Source organism: Acipenser ruthenus, chromosome 1 (genome assembly GCF_902713425.1).
Source record: "Acipenser ruthenus chromosome 1, fAciRut3.2 maternal haplotype, whole genome shotgun sequence".
Taxonomy (NCBI): Eukaryota; Metazoa; Chordata; class Actinopteri; order Acipenseriformes; family Acipenseridae; genus Acipenser; species Acipenser ruthenus.
In genome coordinates, this window is record NC_081189.1 from 27,161,860 (window position 1) to 27,179,204 (window position 17,345).

A 17,345-nucleotide genomic window follows, 5' to 3' on the forward strand; every position below is an offset into this window, starting at 1 on the left:
CTCGGATACTTAACAGTTTATTTTATATATTGTTTTATTTCTCTAGGCTGGCTGTATTTCTCAGCCATGCTTGCCTATTTTCTTCTCTCGCTCCAACCACTTGTGTTCCTGCCTGGACTATGTTTACACTGGCCTTCTCAGCCAGCGTCTCTGGGTCTTCCCAATCACGGCCACCCGAATGCATAACCAAGCGCAGTACTTATGGGCCAAGCAATCCTCCAAGGCCTGCCTCTCAGCCACTCAGAGAGAGATAAAGCCAACACACCCTCTTCCTCACCTCTCCATGTCATCGCCATGACTGACAGGCAGATCTTACGAGGCTGCTGCCCTCTTCCTGCAGAACCACGCATGTGCTAGACAGTCAGCACAGATCTCCCCTGTTACACCCCCCTAAAATTTTGGAATCCCCCCCCATTGGCTGCAGCATAGGAGGGAAATCCTGCCAGCACACAAAAATGAAATTCAAGGGGAAGCTATAAAAAAGGCCAACAAAATGCTCTGATATATAATGAAAAGTGTTGAATTTAAATCAAGGGAAGTAATGTTAAAACTTTGTACATGCATTAGATCTCACCTAGAATACTGTGTTCAGTTCTGGTCACCTCGCTACAAAAAGGATATTGCTGCTCTAGAAAGAGTGCAAAGAAGAGCAACCAGAATTATCCCGGGTTTAAAAGGCATGTCATATGCAGACAGGCTAAAATAAATTGAGTCTATTCAGTCTAGAACAAAGAAGACTACGTAGCGATCTGATTCAAGCATTCAAAATTCTAAAAGGTATTGACAATGTCGACTCAAGGGACTTTTTCGACCTGAAAAAAGAAACAAGTGGAGATTAGATAGAGGGGCATTCAGAACAGAAAATAGGAGGCCTTTTTTTACACAGAGAATTGTGGGTCTGGAACCAGCTCCCCAGTAATGTTGTTAAAGCTGACACCCTGGGATCCTTCAAGAAGCTGCTTGATGAGATTCTGGGATCATTAAGCTACTAACAACCAAACGAGCAAGATGGGCTGAATGGCCTCCCCTCGTTTGTAAACTTTATGTTCTTATGTCTATGACTGTCTTTATGAGCATGTGGAGGAGGAGGAAATCAAAAAAGTGCTTCAACAGTGCAACCAATTATTATTATTATTATTTGGCAGACGCCTTTATCCAAGGCGACTTACAGAGACTAGGGTGTGTGAACTATGCATCAGCTGCAGAGTCACTTACAATTACATCTCACCTGAAAGACGGAGCACAAGGAGGTTAAGTGACTTGCTCAGGGTCACACAATGAGTCAGCGGCTGAGGTGGGATTTGAACCGGGGACCTCCTGGTTACAAGCCCTTTTCTTTAACCACTGGACCACACAGCCTCCAAGTCAAACTTCAGATGTCACATGAGGTGCTTTTCATATCATCTTGCTAGAAAATCATCTCAAGAGTACAGAATATTTCGAGCTACAGTCTGACCAAACTGAAAAAAAAAAATTACAAAGTACAGTAGTCCCTTCCTAAACTGGACATGTCTCGAGACAGACGGGTTGACCGGTTTGAAATAAAAATCTCTCGCACACACATTTTATAGGGCTCAATTTATTTTAAATGTATAAATCATCGTGCTGAAATAACATTTACGTGTTCTTTATACACACTACAGTATGTAAAAAAATATATAAATATGTATAGTAGGCCTATACAGTATAGAGTAAAATCAAATTAATACCTAGTCTATAGGCTGCTGCAAATAATACCGGTATCAAAAAGTAAATCATGCCACTGCATTCTCTGTACACATTACTACTGTATACAATGCAGACATAATAAAATATTGTTATTTAAAATTGAAACTAAGTTAATTTAACATTATCTTTCTTTTTTTTTTTTTTTACTATAACCTAATTAACAGTTAACACAAAACAGATCATGGTACCGCATTAACATATTACAATACTATACAATACCTTGCATATACTCCACACACTTTACAGAAATAATCACTCATTTTAAATATACATAGAAAATGTTTTAGTGTACATGTAAAACACACAGCCTACCTGCTACTTTTGTTTCCTGTTGGTATCAGTCAGGATTTCTTTTCTTTGCAAAAAGCAATTAAAGACTTCAAATTCAAGACTGGTTTTAAACCAGTGGAGTCCAGCAGTATTTCTGAAAACTTCTCTCCCTTTTCCAACTGTTTGATCACAGTCAGTTAAAACTCTGTAGAGTATGAGTTTAATCCCCTCCCTTACTCTTGTTCATAATTTTAGCTATTTAGTAGACTACTTGTATCGGTGTCTATATTAGAGAGGCAGTACTGTTATTTTTTGTAACTAGTTACAATTTTGTTCACTTAACTTGTAACTGTAATGGATTACTTTTTAAAAGTAGTATCGCCAACACTGAAAATGCCTGCATACAATTTCTCAGGGTGCTTCATTTTGATACAGAACTGCATCTTAAACTTCGTGCATTGATTAATTTGTCTGTTTTAATCCAGTCTGTTCAGATCACTATATGCAATATTAAAAAACAAAACAAAACAAAAAAAACAAAACAAAACAAAAACAAAAACACTTCTAGTACTGTAATTTTTAGAGCAACAAGGACATCTGATTGTAAAACTATCCTTGGTTTCTTTAACCTTGCTGTCATGCCCTCCTCTCACATTCCATGAGGCCCATGACCGCAGAGTAGCTGGTGACTGAAAGGTCATTTCATCACCTTTAGTGGATGTAGCTTCTTTTAATTTTGTCCAGCAAGGTGCTTATCCAAGAAAATGGAAATAACCCTGAAGAATGAAGGGCATTAGAATGCATTAGTGAGTGGCTGCTTGGATGCAACATGCATATTTTAGCCTTGGATTTCATACAGTAGCTTAAGGTATACTGCATGCATCATCTAGGAGTCATTTTAATTTGATAAAATGGTTGAGGATGAGAGCCTGTGTGAGCATTATTGTGGGTTGTAAAGAGGATATTTTCGACACCAAATCCATGGGCGCGAGCATTCTGCAGCCCTGGTTTAACCTGCCTGGTGATTTTATCTTTACCTTTTTTTAATACCAGTAACTTTAGAAGTTACTTTAGATTTATTGGGTCTTTTTTTAACTTTATACATTTCCTGATTTGATGTGGTTAGTTTATAAATTGATCGATTACCCCCCCCCCCCCCCCCCCCCCCCAAAGTAAATTTAACATAACCGTAATCTACAACCTCAAACATAATCTAGCACTACTGTTAATTGTTATACCCTCAGGCATTGTTTCCAATTAATTTAGCCTACATTTTGAGGAAAATCTAAATGTAACTAACTTTTTTTTTTCTTTACAGAAGATTACAAGATGACTTCAATTGAAGAACGGGAGGAGAAAAAAAAGAGGCTAAGGTCCTGAGGAACAAGAGTCAAGACTGTCCGCCAGTAAAAACAATGCAAGGATACACAGATTATCACACAGTATCTGACTAATCTACCGTGGGCAGCTGACTTCATATAATTCCAAGCAGGTGGCAGGGCCGCAGAAGGCAAGGGGTTGTTCTGTCAGTCTAGCTCTTGTAGAGGTGCTGGTGGATCAGGTAGGGCTGGCTTTGACTGTGGTGTACAGCTCGCTGGCCAGGTTCCCCAAAGAGTTCTCTGCCCTGAGTGGCCATGTCTGTCAGTGAGGCAGAAGGAGATACCCCTAGGTTCTTTTTTGGTTGCGAAGATGGAGAAGGAGATGAGCTACTGGATCAAGGGAAGGTCTATGACTGTCTTTACGAACACGTGGAGGAGGACGATGATGACGATGATGAAGAATATGAATCTGTATGTTCTTGGTGTGGTTAGATAATGGGCTGAGCACCATGCTGTAGCTAGAATGCAGTACATTCCTTTAACTGTAGTATGGGTTTAGCTTAACAGAATTCAAAATTTCTTTTGAAAGAAGACATGGGTATGGTGTATATACTGGTAGCTGAGATTCCCAGTTGAAAGAATTATAAAAAGATTAATTGCCTTTTACTGTACATTTTCTGCCTGCAGCCACTAGGTACCTAACATATTAATAAGGAACACAAAATATTAATTTACTTGAAAGCTTTACCTTTTATAGATTACTTTTTAGATTTTAAGAGAAAACTTTGCCTTTAGCTGGCAGATTGCCTGTTATGACCTTGACATCTTTTTGAATGTGAAAAAGCACACCTTTATATTGACTGCAGTACAGATGGCCTAGAAGTCACATTTTGTAGAACTGACACCTAACTAGACTTGACATATAAAATTAGCTTATCTACACCACATTTCACACAACATGCTAATTTTTAATTAAAAATTAATTCATGAATATTTATTTGGGCAAACATTGATCAAATATAGCAGAGTAATTCTCACTAAATGAAAATCAAAGTATCACTAAATAGCATTCCCATAAAATATTTTAAAATGTATTTATTTATATATGTATGTATATTTATTTATTTATTTATTTAGTGTCTACAGAACTGTTTAAGTAAACTATAACTGTATTTAGAGGGAATTATTTAAATTTTCCATAGAGCGTTTTGTTATTTTATTCTAATCCATGTTTTATTCTCTAGCCACCAGAAAGGCAGATTGTGATTGGAATCTGTGCCATGGCAAAGAAATCAAAATCCAAACCCATGAAGGAAATCCTGGAACGCCTTTGCTTATTCAAGTACATCACTGTTGTGATATTTGAAGAAGATGTAATACTGAATGAACCTGTGGAAAACTGGCCGCACTGTGACTGTCTTACTTCCTTTCACTCTAAAGGTAGTATATGTATTCGTTTCATGATGAAACTGAGGATGAAGTGTATTGGAATTTAAAAATTACTGTAAGCTTTTTTTTGAGCTTTTAAAAGACATAATCATGTTTCAAATGTTGATGATTTTCCTCGTTATTGCAGATGCCCTTTTTAATACTGTTTATTGAGAATGAAAGATGTATGTAACAACATTATGGAAGCTTTGTTAGTTTGTGCCTTGGGAAGACACTTTTAAATTTGGCAGGAAATACATTTTCTAAAAGTCAATTTAGCTTTCAGGGATTAAGCATTTGAAAGTTATGAATTCCAGTCTTATGTACAAACAAATCTGATGCATGAATACTATGTTGGTTATTTATGTACAAGTATGTGTTTTACCAGAATTAATTTAATGTTTACTCTAGTGTATAGATACGATTTAAGGGATGGAAACGTTGTATTTTTCAGCTCTTAGAAATACATTCAAATCCATTTAGACTGGGCATACATTCAGAAAATCTGACCTTGCAACTCTGTATGAACTCTTTGTTGCATTGAATGTTCTGAATGATGGGAGCAATGTTACTTTTGTGTGCTTCATTGTGAGCACAGTTACATGGTGCTTTGAAATATATTAACTACACAACATTACATCAGGAACTACACTTTAAAAAGCAGGGGGTGTTCATGCATATGTCAAAAAAGTGAAATGGTTATTAAAATATTATAATTTTTTTTTTTTAATGCTCACTAACTACATCGTGATGATTTTGTTTGACACTTTGTTGTCTCTCCCTTTCACTCGCACACAGGCTTTCCTTTGGACAAAGCAGTAGCATATTCAAAACTAAGGAACCCATTTGTTATCAATGATCTGGACTTGCAGTATCACATTCAGGACCGGTGAGTTTTAAAACAGAAAAAAAGCTTTTTGGAGAAACCTCTATACTCTGTGCTGTGCTGTAAATGTGAAATTAATAGTTGACCATCTTGGATCACCACCAAAGCTTACACAGCAGTATCTTTGTTTGCTTTTTAGCAGGCAAACTATATTCCTGGCATTCTAACTGTGGCTACCATCACACCACAAAGAAGGATCATAAATCTTAATACTTTTAGCAGGCAAACCAATCTTAACAAAGCATTGATTCTCTGCTCTAAATTTGACTGCTCTAAATATAAACAGGGCAGTGTCTGGCTGAATGCTAAGTTTCTGATTCCTCTATTTGACTGTGTACTGAGAGACTGCTCCTGTTTATGCTGAAATCTCTTCTCTTGCTTAATTAATGATAGCATCTTATTTGCCATGGCTCTGCTAAAAGTATTAGGTTTTTTATTTGTTATGACATCACTTGTGGACGCACAACTCGTGAAGTCACAAGGTCATGGCTAACTTGTGATATAAATCCAGTAACTTCAATTGGCACATAGCATATTATCCTAGGGTCTTTCTGTAAAGCATGATGCCAACCTATTATGGTGTTCATAAAATGTCAGCAAGGGTTAGTAAATGGTTATATATACAATCGATCTGTCTGAAATCCTATGCCAGTCAATGATTGATGTCACAACAAAATTCTATTTAATTTCATTTGTGCTGAAACTGATTGATTGGACTAACACAAACACATACCTAATATCTTGATATATTTAAATTTCCTTTTTCAGTATGTCTTTGGCTATTGCTGGCGTTTGTTCATGCACTTCAGCTGTTCCTCAGTCTTGACCTTGTAAAAGCCCTTTTAAATCCAGGTCAGGGAGCTTTAGCACTCAAATTTAGAATGTGGATTATTTTCTAAAACATGGTGCTGATGAGTAGGGATCTACCTAATTCGTGATTATTGTGAAAATCGGGAAGTTGATGGGGTCACTGCGAAATTCACCTCCTTAGGGGCCAATGTATACCGGGCTAGTATGGAGAGAGAAAAAAAAAAATTAAATGAACTACTGCACACCGCAAGCGACGCAAACTATGTATCTTAATTCTGTAGATAGGCTTCATTTTTTATTATTCCTTTGCCGTCCTGTGTGCATTGCATTTAGGCAAATAAAAAATAAAAATTTAAGTAGAGCCTCACTCATGAGATATGATACATTGGCAGCACATGAAACTAAAGTTAATTGAGAGAGAGCAGTTTATGTAAGCCTTGCCAGTCCTGTCTGCCCATTGAAAACAGTTTAACTCTGTTCCACTTGTGACCTAAGCGAGATTTGAACACAGTCATTCATTGAAAAGGGAAACAACCGAGTCACCTCAAACTTTCACTACTTTTTTTAATTAATTAAATGGTACAGCAGTACACTCTTATGGGCAGACAAATACTGTTGACCCAGTTTTTCTCCCATGAGGTATTTTATTTTTAGAAGTGAATGACCTGTCCTTTTACGAATCACACAGACATTTTTGTCCAAAGAAATATGTAGCATAATCCTTAGTCTTTTGATACTTTACCCTTCTCATTTAAAATGACATTCATTTTGAAGATCTGTAGTTGCGGGGGTGATGAAACATTTTCTGCAGATTGTGACTGCTCATTGTATTTTGTTAATTTTAGGAGAGAAGTATACCGTATTTTAAAGGAGGAGGGAATCTTGCTTCCACGTTATGCTGTTCTAAATCGTGATCCTGACAAACCTGAAGGTAATACTTTGGAAAATCTGCTGTAATATAAAAAACATATCCTCGGTTTTGTATACAAAGGGCAAAATGCACAAAAGGGAGTTACAAATAGGTGTTTTTGTAATTTCAAGAATTATGCTGAATTTTTAGATTAAGTTGATTTGCTATATGTTTGTTAAAGACATTTCTATAATTAATGGATTCCAGGTATACCTCTTGGGTTTTTGTCGGGTATTATTCATTCTGTTTATAACCACAGTAGCCTTATGCCATAAACCTTGCAGCAGGGGACTCTTCCAATAATCTGCCAGTACTCACTCATTTTTAGTTTGCAATTCTGAGAATTTCAGACTATACTGGCTGCACCCTCTGTTGATCACATTGGTCATATGCTATCAAACTGAAATAACAAGACAACTTACTAGCACCAAAATAGCCACATTAATTGCTGAAAATGTTTTACACCAGTCATCAGTCTGCCACCAAGCAAACTGGAATAATTATGGTGTGTGGGTCTGTGTGTGATTTTTATTTTTAACCATTATGTTTAGAAATACTATGAGAAATATAACAAATTAAATGACAACATTTGTATTCAAAAAGAGTTATAATCAGAATGTTTGGTATGGATTTTGTTTGTGTCTGTATGTCCAGAAAAACTGATTTAAACTTGCTAATGAGTTCTTTAGCAGAAGCTGTTGTGTGTTTTCATATTCTGTAAACTGTTTGTCACTCTTGCGTTTTCACATGTTTCTAGAACTGCGTATCCGCTTACATTTTTCATGCATCTAGAGAAGTGCTTATTCAATTGTGATGGAACTTCTGAAAATTCTTTAGCACAAGTTATTGTATCAGAGTGTAGAAGTGAATGGATGCATACACTTTCAAACGCATAAGATTTCTACACATTTAGCCATAAATTTATTTTTTGCTTGGATCTTTCTGCTGTATATGTTTTAGTTATTAGTCCATGTGTATTCAAAGCCATTATCAAGTTTACCTTGTTTTCATCATGCAACTGCTCTCATATAGTGTTTTTTTTTTTTTTATCTTATTATACTGATGACTGATGTGATTCTGTTCACCAACTCTTGCCAGCAAAACTCTGGTGGAAAAGGGACAATTATTTAATTTTAGGTTACAGATCATCGATGTACAACAAGCAGTCTCACATTATTACAGAGTGCAACTTGGTGGAGGGAGAGGACCACGTGGAGGTGAATGGAGAGGTTTTCCAGAAACCATTTGTGGAGAAGCCAGTGAGTGCCGAAGACCACAACGTATACATTTACTACCCAACATCAGCTGGAGGGGGGAGCCAGAGGCTTTTTCGCAAGGTTTGAAATCTTAAAATGAAATGTTATTTTTGTGTTTCTCTGTCTTTCAAATCTTTCTCGCTCTTGTTTTTTTCACTTGTTTTTTCCCCTGTTTTTCCATTAGCAACTAAATTGATCTAAATGTTAATTGTTATTGTTAAATTTAAGACAAAGTGCCTGAATAATGTTTCACCTGCTATACATACACAGGTGTTCGTTTATGATACAAATACATTGTAATGGTCAAAATGGCCACTTAATATAGGCCCTGTTAACGTTGCTATATGAAAATGTGATTTCTTCACATTTTATGTATATTTTTAATTTATTTTAAAAACATTTTGAAATAATTTGTTTACTTTTATTGTAGGATTAAGTATATAAGTATAGATTGTAACCAGGGTATGACATGCTGGCTTTGATGGTACTAGTCTTACTTTAAAAAATGTTTTTTTTTCAGATTGGTAGCAGAAGTAGTGTGTATTCTCCAGAGAGTAATGTCAGAAAAACTGGATCCTACATATATGAAGAGTTCATGCCCACCGATGGCACTGACGTAAAGGTATGAAGATCTTAAGCCTTAGCTATTTTCAGATCAATAAAGTAATCACAAGGAATTAATTACACAGATTAAACTCTTACCTTTTCTAGAGGAATGGAAACTATGTAAATGCAGTACCCACCCTCAAAGTAATAACTCACAACAACAACAAAAAATGTGGTTCACAGAATCAACAGATTTATTATGGTTAGTGTGACAAAGCGGAAGCCCTGCCTGTAAATTTTTGGTTTGGCTGTGGGTTTATAAATACAGTTTGTATTATCTTGAATTTAAGTTTGGCAGGGATGGGGTTAATTCCATCCCTGCTCCAGCGACCCACCTCAGGATGTGGGTCGACACGCTTTGACCCGGGTTGAGCGAGAGAAAATGCATGACGACTGTTCTTAAGCTGACAAAACATCAAATAGCCACGCGTGCATGAAGGTTTCACTTCCACAAGGAACGTTTTTGTTGATTTTGTTTAGACATATTTGTGTTGCTTGAGACACACACCATGAGCTAGATTGCAGCAGGGATGAAGAAACATTTGCTCTAATCAACATTTAGGCCGGCGGTTCAATCCAGAGAAGCTTGGATGGAAGCGTCGGATGGATGGAAGTGCGTATCAATGCTTCCGGGGCATTGATACGCATTGATACGCACGTTGTGTACTTGTGTCTGTCACCCAGGTCAACCCTGCTTTATCAAAAGCAGTGTGAAATCGCGTAGCTGACCCGCATGACACCGGGTCCTGACCTGGGTAGGTTTAGCCACAGGTAGAGCATGCCAGTGTGACAGGGGCTTAAGATACACAGTGATAGCATTGCTTGGGAGATTGATTTGTGGTATTTTGTTTAACCCTTTTACTTTGGTCCTTGTACCTTGTTTATTTATTCCTGCATTTGTTTGTTTTTTGTAAATAAACCACTTCAAACCACATCTTCATGCCTCGGAGTCTCCCTCCTGGGGGTAAATAGCCTTGCCCGGGACGTTACCCTTTCACAATACACCCTTTGTGAACTAAAATGTCTAGATAGTTTGTAGTGCTTTCTTGTTTGAAATGCAAAAGTTAAAATGCCCTTGAGCAGAAATATTTTAACTTTTTGTCCCTACCTGACCTTTTCTAGACAGCTGTCGTGCTTCAGTGGATGCACTCCTGCTGTTATCGTGTCACAAGTTTGTTTAGATTCTCTTCTGATGCTGTGATTTGTTTTTGAACAAGGTTTACACTGTGGGCCCTGACTACGCTCATGCTGAGGCTCGCAAGTCACCTGCGCTCGATGGTAAGGTGGAACGAGATAGTGAAGGGAAAGAGGTTAGATACCCAGTCATCTTGAATGCCAGAGAGAAGCTGATTGCCTGGAAAGTCTGCCTTGCTTTTAAGGTAATGAGGGTCATACTGTAGGTCTGTAAACTCTGAGCAGCTGCCTGCTGCTATTTTTACAAAACACAGCTATGTCTGACAGATTACATACAGTAGACCAGCATGCTACTGAGCTTCAAAGGTTCAAATCAGCTACTATAAAGAATAAGGTTTATATTACCTCAAATACCTGTTTTATGTTCATTAAATGTCAATTGCTCTATTTTGATGTAAGTGTATATTTTCATAAAGAAATTAAATCATTTTCATGATTTAAAACTTACAAAAAACTATTGGTATTCAGAACAATAGTTTAACTGCTTCTTACAGCAATTTGTTTCTTGCTAGTTTTATACCGTCACAAATTTGTTTTGTGCTTTTCAGAAAATTTGTACTTGCTTCAAAACATGGCCTATCAGTTTGGAATAAACTGATATATATATATATATATATATATATATATATATATATATATATATATATATACACACGTACAGTAATTGTCATTAAACCGATGAAGGAGGATTATTTTTATGTTGTCTGATTTTAAAGAAATGTTACTATTAAAAGGAACATAAAATTGTATGCACATTTTATTTTTGTTCTGTGACACTAACAAGTGTATCAATCAGAGACGGTCAATGACTCTGCCACCAGCTGTATACTAATGTACCCTGCTTATTAACTTTGTGGATCTGAAATCCTATCCATGCATCTCTTGTTATAATGATTGAGTAGTTTGTTTTAGTTACTACATTTTGCTTTGTTGACAGCAAACTGTTTGTGGCTTTGACTTATTGCGTGCTAATGGGCAGTCGTATGTCTGTGACGTCAATGGCTTCAGCTTTGTGAAAAACTCCATGAAGTACTATGATGACTGCGCAAAAATTTTAGGGTAAGAGTCTGCATCATTTATTTCAACTTCAAAATAAAATTTAAAACATCATGGTAACTTTAGTTCCATCTCGCCCTCTAGTTAGGGTCACCAGTTTAGGGTGAGCCCAAACTGGAACACTGAGAGTATTTTTGTATGATCTAATAAGCAGTGAATCTAAATCCAAATGCTTGTAACTTAAACTCATAAAATGTCACACGTCAGTATTTTTCCACAGCATTTTTATGTGTTTAGAAATACTGAAATAAACAAATTCAATGACAAACATTTTGACGAGAAATCTTTTTCAGTGTCTGCCAAAACATTGAGTTTCTTTCAGTATTTCTTAATTCAGCACTAGTGTTTTATGTAGTGGTGTTAATTTGTGGTCATTGGATAACACCTTGGGGCAGACAACAGGAATATTAATATAGTGGGAAGCAGTATTTAGATCTGACTGCTTTTTAGATAATTGTGTTTGTAGTAGCAAGATAATTGTTCATTCTGATTTAGACGTGTGTTTAATGTCTTGATTGAGGGAGAAGCATACACTAGGTTGACAGTTATAACCACCAAGTACCTTTTAAAAGGAGAACATGTTTGCATTGCAAAACTCTTTCATGGGATGAAAAATAGCAACAAAATAAGAATTGGAAACCAAATACGACCAATGATATCTGGTGGAGAGATGTATGTAATTGTGTACACTCTCTTTGTCCCTACCTTTTAATGCTTGGCTTTAAGGGGAAAGTCTGTTTCCACCAGAGGGAGCTGCTTCTGTTAAAAAATAAGAAGAAAAATATGGACGGTCATAAAATTAATTTTACTTTAGGGAGAGAAATTCTCCTACAAAATTCAAATAATCTAATTCATATTAAAATATGGGATGGTATATTTGAATATTTAATATTTGTCAGTGTTCCAATTTCACCATGCGTGATATCATGTAGTTTTCTTAAAATGGGTTTACAAGAAGTTTTTAGGTTGTGTTGAAGAACCACAAGTGGCCTGCCTTATTTGGGCACCAGAAAAATTATTTTAAAAAAAGCAAGGGAAACAAAACAAAAACCCAGACATACCATTACACATATACCAAAAAGTAGATCACCTACATATACGTTATATAGACAGATTGACAGATTCCTTCAGCTACCTGAAGATTCTGATACTCTGTATAAACGTATACCCAAACCAAGGTTCATCACAATTCAATAAGCACCTCTCTTGATAGATAAAATATATTGGAACTTAATGCATTCAGACAGATACAGCCTCCATATACCCACTGTTGGTGGTCTCGTCTGCAGTCTACAATCCAAATGGAGACATTGTATTCATACCTTGCTCAGCAATGTGGGTTAGGTGTTCATTTAACAAAACAGTTACTGACATTAGGAATCAGGTATTCAACAGTGTACCAAATTTAGATGGCATCAAACTGTGCTACTTTTACCTTCGGTCCCACTACACCAGTCCAATTTTTTTTGCATTTTTCTTTGATTAGGAGCTGGCTAATACAGTTAAGAAGATGAAATCCACTACATGTTTGTTAGATCCTGTCCCTACTCCACTTTTTTCAAAGACCACAGCATTAAATACTGTTATTTATTAAATATTGTTTAAGACTGCAAAAGTAAAACCACTGCTCAAGAAAGCTACCTTAGATCACAATGTTCTTAATAGCTACAGGCCTATTTCAAATCTTCCATTTCTGTCTAAAGTTTTAGAAAGAGTAGTTGCCGAGCAGCTTAACACACTGCTTGCAGTTCATAACATATATGAGAAATTTCAGTCTGGGTTTTGGCATGAGGCAGCACTTATTAATAATGTGTTGTAGTCCTCTGACACGGGCACACCTTCGGTTCTTATACTATTAGATTTAAGTGCTGCATTTGACACTCTTAAGCATTCTGTTTTAATTGATTGCCTTGACAATCTGGTAGGATTGTCAGGTTGTGTTCTGTCTTGGTTTCGATCCTATCTCTCGAACAGGATGCAATTTGTTAAAATAGAGGAGACCTCTTTTTTTTTTTTTTTTGTCGAAGATTACATGCAGGGTCCCACAGGGCTCAATACTTGGACCAACTCTGTTTTCTTTGTATATGCTGCCTCTGGCAATATTATTTGTAGCTATGGGGTTAATTTTCATTGTTGCTCTGGTGATACAGAGCTATATTTATCCCTGAAATAGGGTGACGCCACGGCTGTAATTATTTTGAGCACCTGTCTGGCTAACATAAAAGAATTGATGTTTGAACACTTTAACGCTTAATGATAAAACAGAAGTGATGATTCTGGGATCTCAGAAGCAACAAAGCAATATGTCTCATTTACTCCGTGGTGGCTTCTCTTTTTTGAACTTACAGATGAAATGAGAAATTTAGCTGTGATCTTTGACCCAATGGTTTTTTTTTTTTTTTTTTTTTTGAGACACACATCAGGAATATTACAAATATGTATTTTTATCAAGAAATATTGCCAAATTGAGAAGTATTCTTTCCCACTCAGATACTGAGAGATTGATGCATGTTTTTTTATCTTCTAGAGTTTATTATTGTAATGCCCTATTCTGTGGTATTCATAGTCGTGTTATATCTGCAACTTACGCAAAATGCTGCAACTAGAATTTTAATTAAGAGACCAGATCGCATTACTCCTGTGCTAACATCTTTGTACTGGCTTCCAGTCTGATTCAAGACAGATTTGAATGTGTTGCTTTTAACTTATAAGACATTAAATGGCCTTGCACCATCGTATTTAAATTATCTTTTAATACTGTATATTCCTAGACGCCCACTCAAATCACAGAATGCCAGGTTGCTTACTGTCCCACAAATTAAATTAAAAAAAAAAAAACACAGGTGGTAGACCCCCTCAGTTATAGGGCCCCAAGCTCTGGAATTATCTGCCTAGCTCTATAAGAGAAGCACCAAGTGTCACTGCTTTTAAAACCAGATTAAAAACACACTTTTATAATGAAGTGTTTTTATGCTAAAAACATGTTCCTTTTATTCTTTGCCTTGTTTTGCTGTTCTATGCATTTTTTCTTCTGTTTTTCTCGTGCTTTTCTTGCTTTCTCTTATTCATATTTGTCGATGTTTGTTTATTCACGTGAAGCGCCATGCGTCAGTTTTTATCGTGACAGGCGCTATATTAAACCTATGGTATGGCTTTCGAACTCGTTGCCATGCAAAAAAAAAACCTAGGTTTTACTCGGTATGCACAGCTTTGAAGTGTGAAAATGTAATTTACCCGTACCATGTTTTGTAGATGCATTGTGTAAATTAACAGTAAAATCAGTACAGAATTGTATGTGTTTTACCACATAAATAGGCTGTAGGTGGACCCTGTATAACCTCACCTGATTGTACATTGTTCTTGAGCTGTTTATGATTTACCAAAGCAACTGCACTGGTGCTTTAGGTTTTCATCACTTAAATAAGTTACTGTACCAAATTAAAGAAAGATGAAAAGAACAGAAAGCCATGTTAGAGCTGTTTAAAGAAAGCAGCGGCTTTAACATATCAATTAACTGAAAAGCCGATTTTGAGTTTAGTGTTCAACAAAGCAGTAATTAATTGCAGTCATTTTCCAAATGCGTGAACATGACGTTAATGCATTTATACTGGAGAGAATAATATGTGTGTGTGTGTGTGTGTGTGTGTGTGTCTCTACAATATATATATATATATATATATATATATATATATATATAATATATATATATATAATGTATATGTGCTACTGTTCTGTATATTTATTAGCTAATTTGGATTGTGTTGCTTTTCATCTGTTGACAATATGTTATCCCTTTCCTGTTCAATATAAAGTGTTTATTATCTGCTGTTAAAGAAATGGCTTTTAGGCTTGCTGACGTATCTTCTGTTTCCATGGTTCCTTCCCCACGGTAACACTTAAAAGCTGGCTCCTGGCAGCTATGTACCAATTGTGGAAAAGGACTCTAGTCTCTTGAATGGGTCTTTTTTTGTGGATTACTATACTGCATGTTGTGGAAGTGGTTTTTTCATGGTAGTGAAACCGGCCACGGTAGTCCTGAACTATTGAACTGTTGTCCGGTTTTGATGAACCTCTGCATGGGAGTATGTAATAATATTATTTTTCAGCATTCTAAGAATGCATGTTACAGTGACCTGCTGCCAGTATAATGATAACAAGCAAGTCGGTGACATTCTTCCCTTGTCTCACTGTAAATTCAGATATTACAGGAGGCGGTAATGTGAAAAAGTAGATCACCTACATATACGTTATGTAGACAGACTGACAGATTCCTTCAACTACCTCAAGATTCTGATACTCTGTATAAACGTATACCCAGCAGTCCAGATAAGCTGCGTACCTGCCTTTTATGCATAAAAAAAATCAGAAATGCGCACTAAATTTAAATTTCATGCGTAAAAATACTAGTTCTGGGACCAACACAGGATTTTCATGTTCGGATATTCACTCACAATTTAAATGTTCGTTTGAATATTCTTTCATTTTTCAAAAGGTAATAAAGCCATTGCTCTAAATTCCTGAAATAAATAGTATATAAAGTTGACCAAACATTGTATTTTTTTTCATTTTTTTTCATTTTTTCACAGTAAACAGTAGCCATCGACACGTTTTCATGAAGTAATAACATGAGGTTTACTTGTGCCTTTTTGTAGCTGAACAAGCAAACGAAAACTGAAATGCAACTTTATACACTTCAAATAAAACAAACGTGGAAATGGCATTGTAAAGTGAAGGGAAAAAAAACTCACCGTTTTGGTTCTAGTTTATTACATTCCACACAACAGAAAGTCACAACAATATATATATATATATATATATATATATATATATATATATATATATATATATATATATATATACATACAGTCTACAGTCTTGAAATGTATTTTTGTTTACGACTGTAAGTCGCCCTGGATAAGGGCATCTGCTAAGAAATAAATAATAATAATAAAATATATAAAAATCACTACACAACATTTTCAGGAAGTTGGGTACTGTTTAAGCGAGGCATTTCAGTCCCATGAGATTCTGGCTCACTCTAAAGCAGCACAACGCATTTTTGTGCCAGATGGCTTTCCATAGAGATCACTCAGGGTGCACACGCATAATCTGGTTTGTTTACTTTGTCATTTGTAGCGAATATGAGCATCTCATTTTTGTAACTGAACTGAATTTCAGCCTTTTTCAAGATAACTAACAAACAAACATTTCAGAGTTCAATACATTTTAAATCCTTTCAGATGCCAATCAGGGAACGTCCTATTTATCCACTTAATTATACAAGTCTCTTAACAGATATTTTCATTTTCTTTTTTTTTTTTTTTTTTTTTTTTTTTGAGATCAGTTTGTTTCTTTTTATTACAAACATGTTCATTATTCTTCATTAAGTGAACCAAATGCATAACAAAATTGATCTTAGAATACAATAGCATATACAAATAATCTTAGAATACAAGAGCATATACAAATAAGGTACTCATTTCAATTAAGATGCCACACACTCAGTTATCACAAACCTGAACGTCTAAATCATATAAATCAAGATAGTAATTACCTCCATGTAATCATAATAAGTGAGGTTTAGAGGACAATTCATTGTTTGAGTCTCTTTATTGTTTGAATGTTTAGATTCACGACGTATCTGATAACATTTCAGCTTGATACACACATCTAATAAATGATAAATACAGTAATAAGCATCATACAAGGCAAATCAGTCATTTCAAAAAAAGTGTTAAAATTAGAGGGCAAGTTACTCCCAGACTTAAAGCCTTATCTGGAGCTTTGTATACCCAGACCAAGGTTCATCACAATTGAATAAGCCCCTCTCTTGATATATAAAATAGATTGGAACTTAATGCATTCAGACAGAGACAGCCTCC

General features: G+C 35.8%; 1 protein-coding gene across 13 annotated transcripts in view; it reads left to right on the top strand.

The window, feature by feature from the left end:
* LOC117424017 (inositol hexakisphosphate and diphosphoinositol-pentakisphosphate kinase 2-like) overlaps window positions 1-17,345 on the top strand; it is a 47,367-nt gene that overhangs the window by 4,978 nt on the left and 25,044 nt on the right. For all 13 annotated transcript variants that reach the window (XM_059022906.1, XM_059022895.1, XM_059022884.1 and 10 more), the window contains 8 exons: window positions 3,317-3,788; window positions 4,562-4,757; window positions 5,544-5,634; window positions 7,287-7,372; window positions 8,534-8,688; window positions 9,128-9,229; window positions 10,431-10,592; window positions 11,345-11,466. In XM_059022906.1, coding sequence (XP_058878889.1) covers window positions 3,633-3,788; window positions 4,562-4,757; window positions 5,544-5,634; window positions 7,287-7,372; window positions 8,534-8,688; window positions 9,128-9,229; window positions 10,431-10,592; window positions 11,345-11,466 — 1,070 coding nt within the window. In that variant the 5' untranslated portion in view covers window positions 3,317-3,632. The remainder of the gene's footprint in view (window positions 1-3,316; window positions 3,789-4,561; window positions 4,758-5,543; window positions 5,635-7,286; window positions 7,373-8,533; window positions 8,689-9,127; window positions 9,230-10,430; window positions 10,593-11,344; window positions 11,467-17,345) is intronic.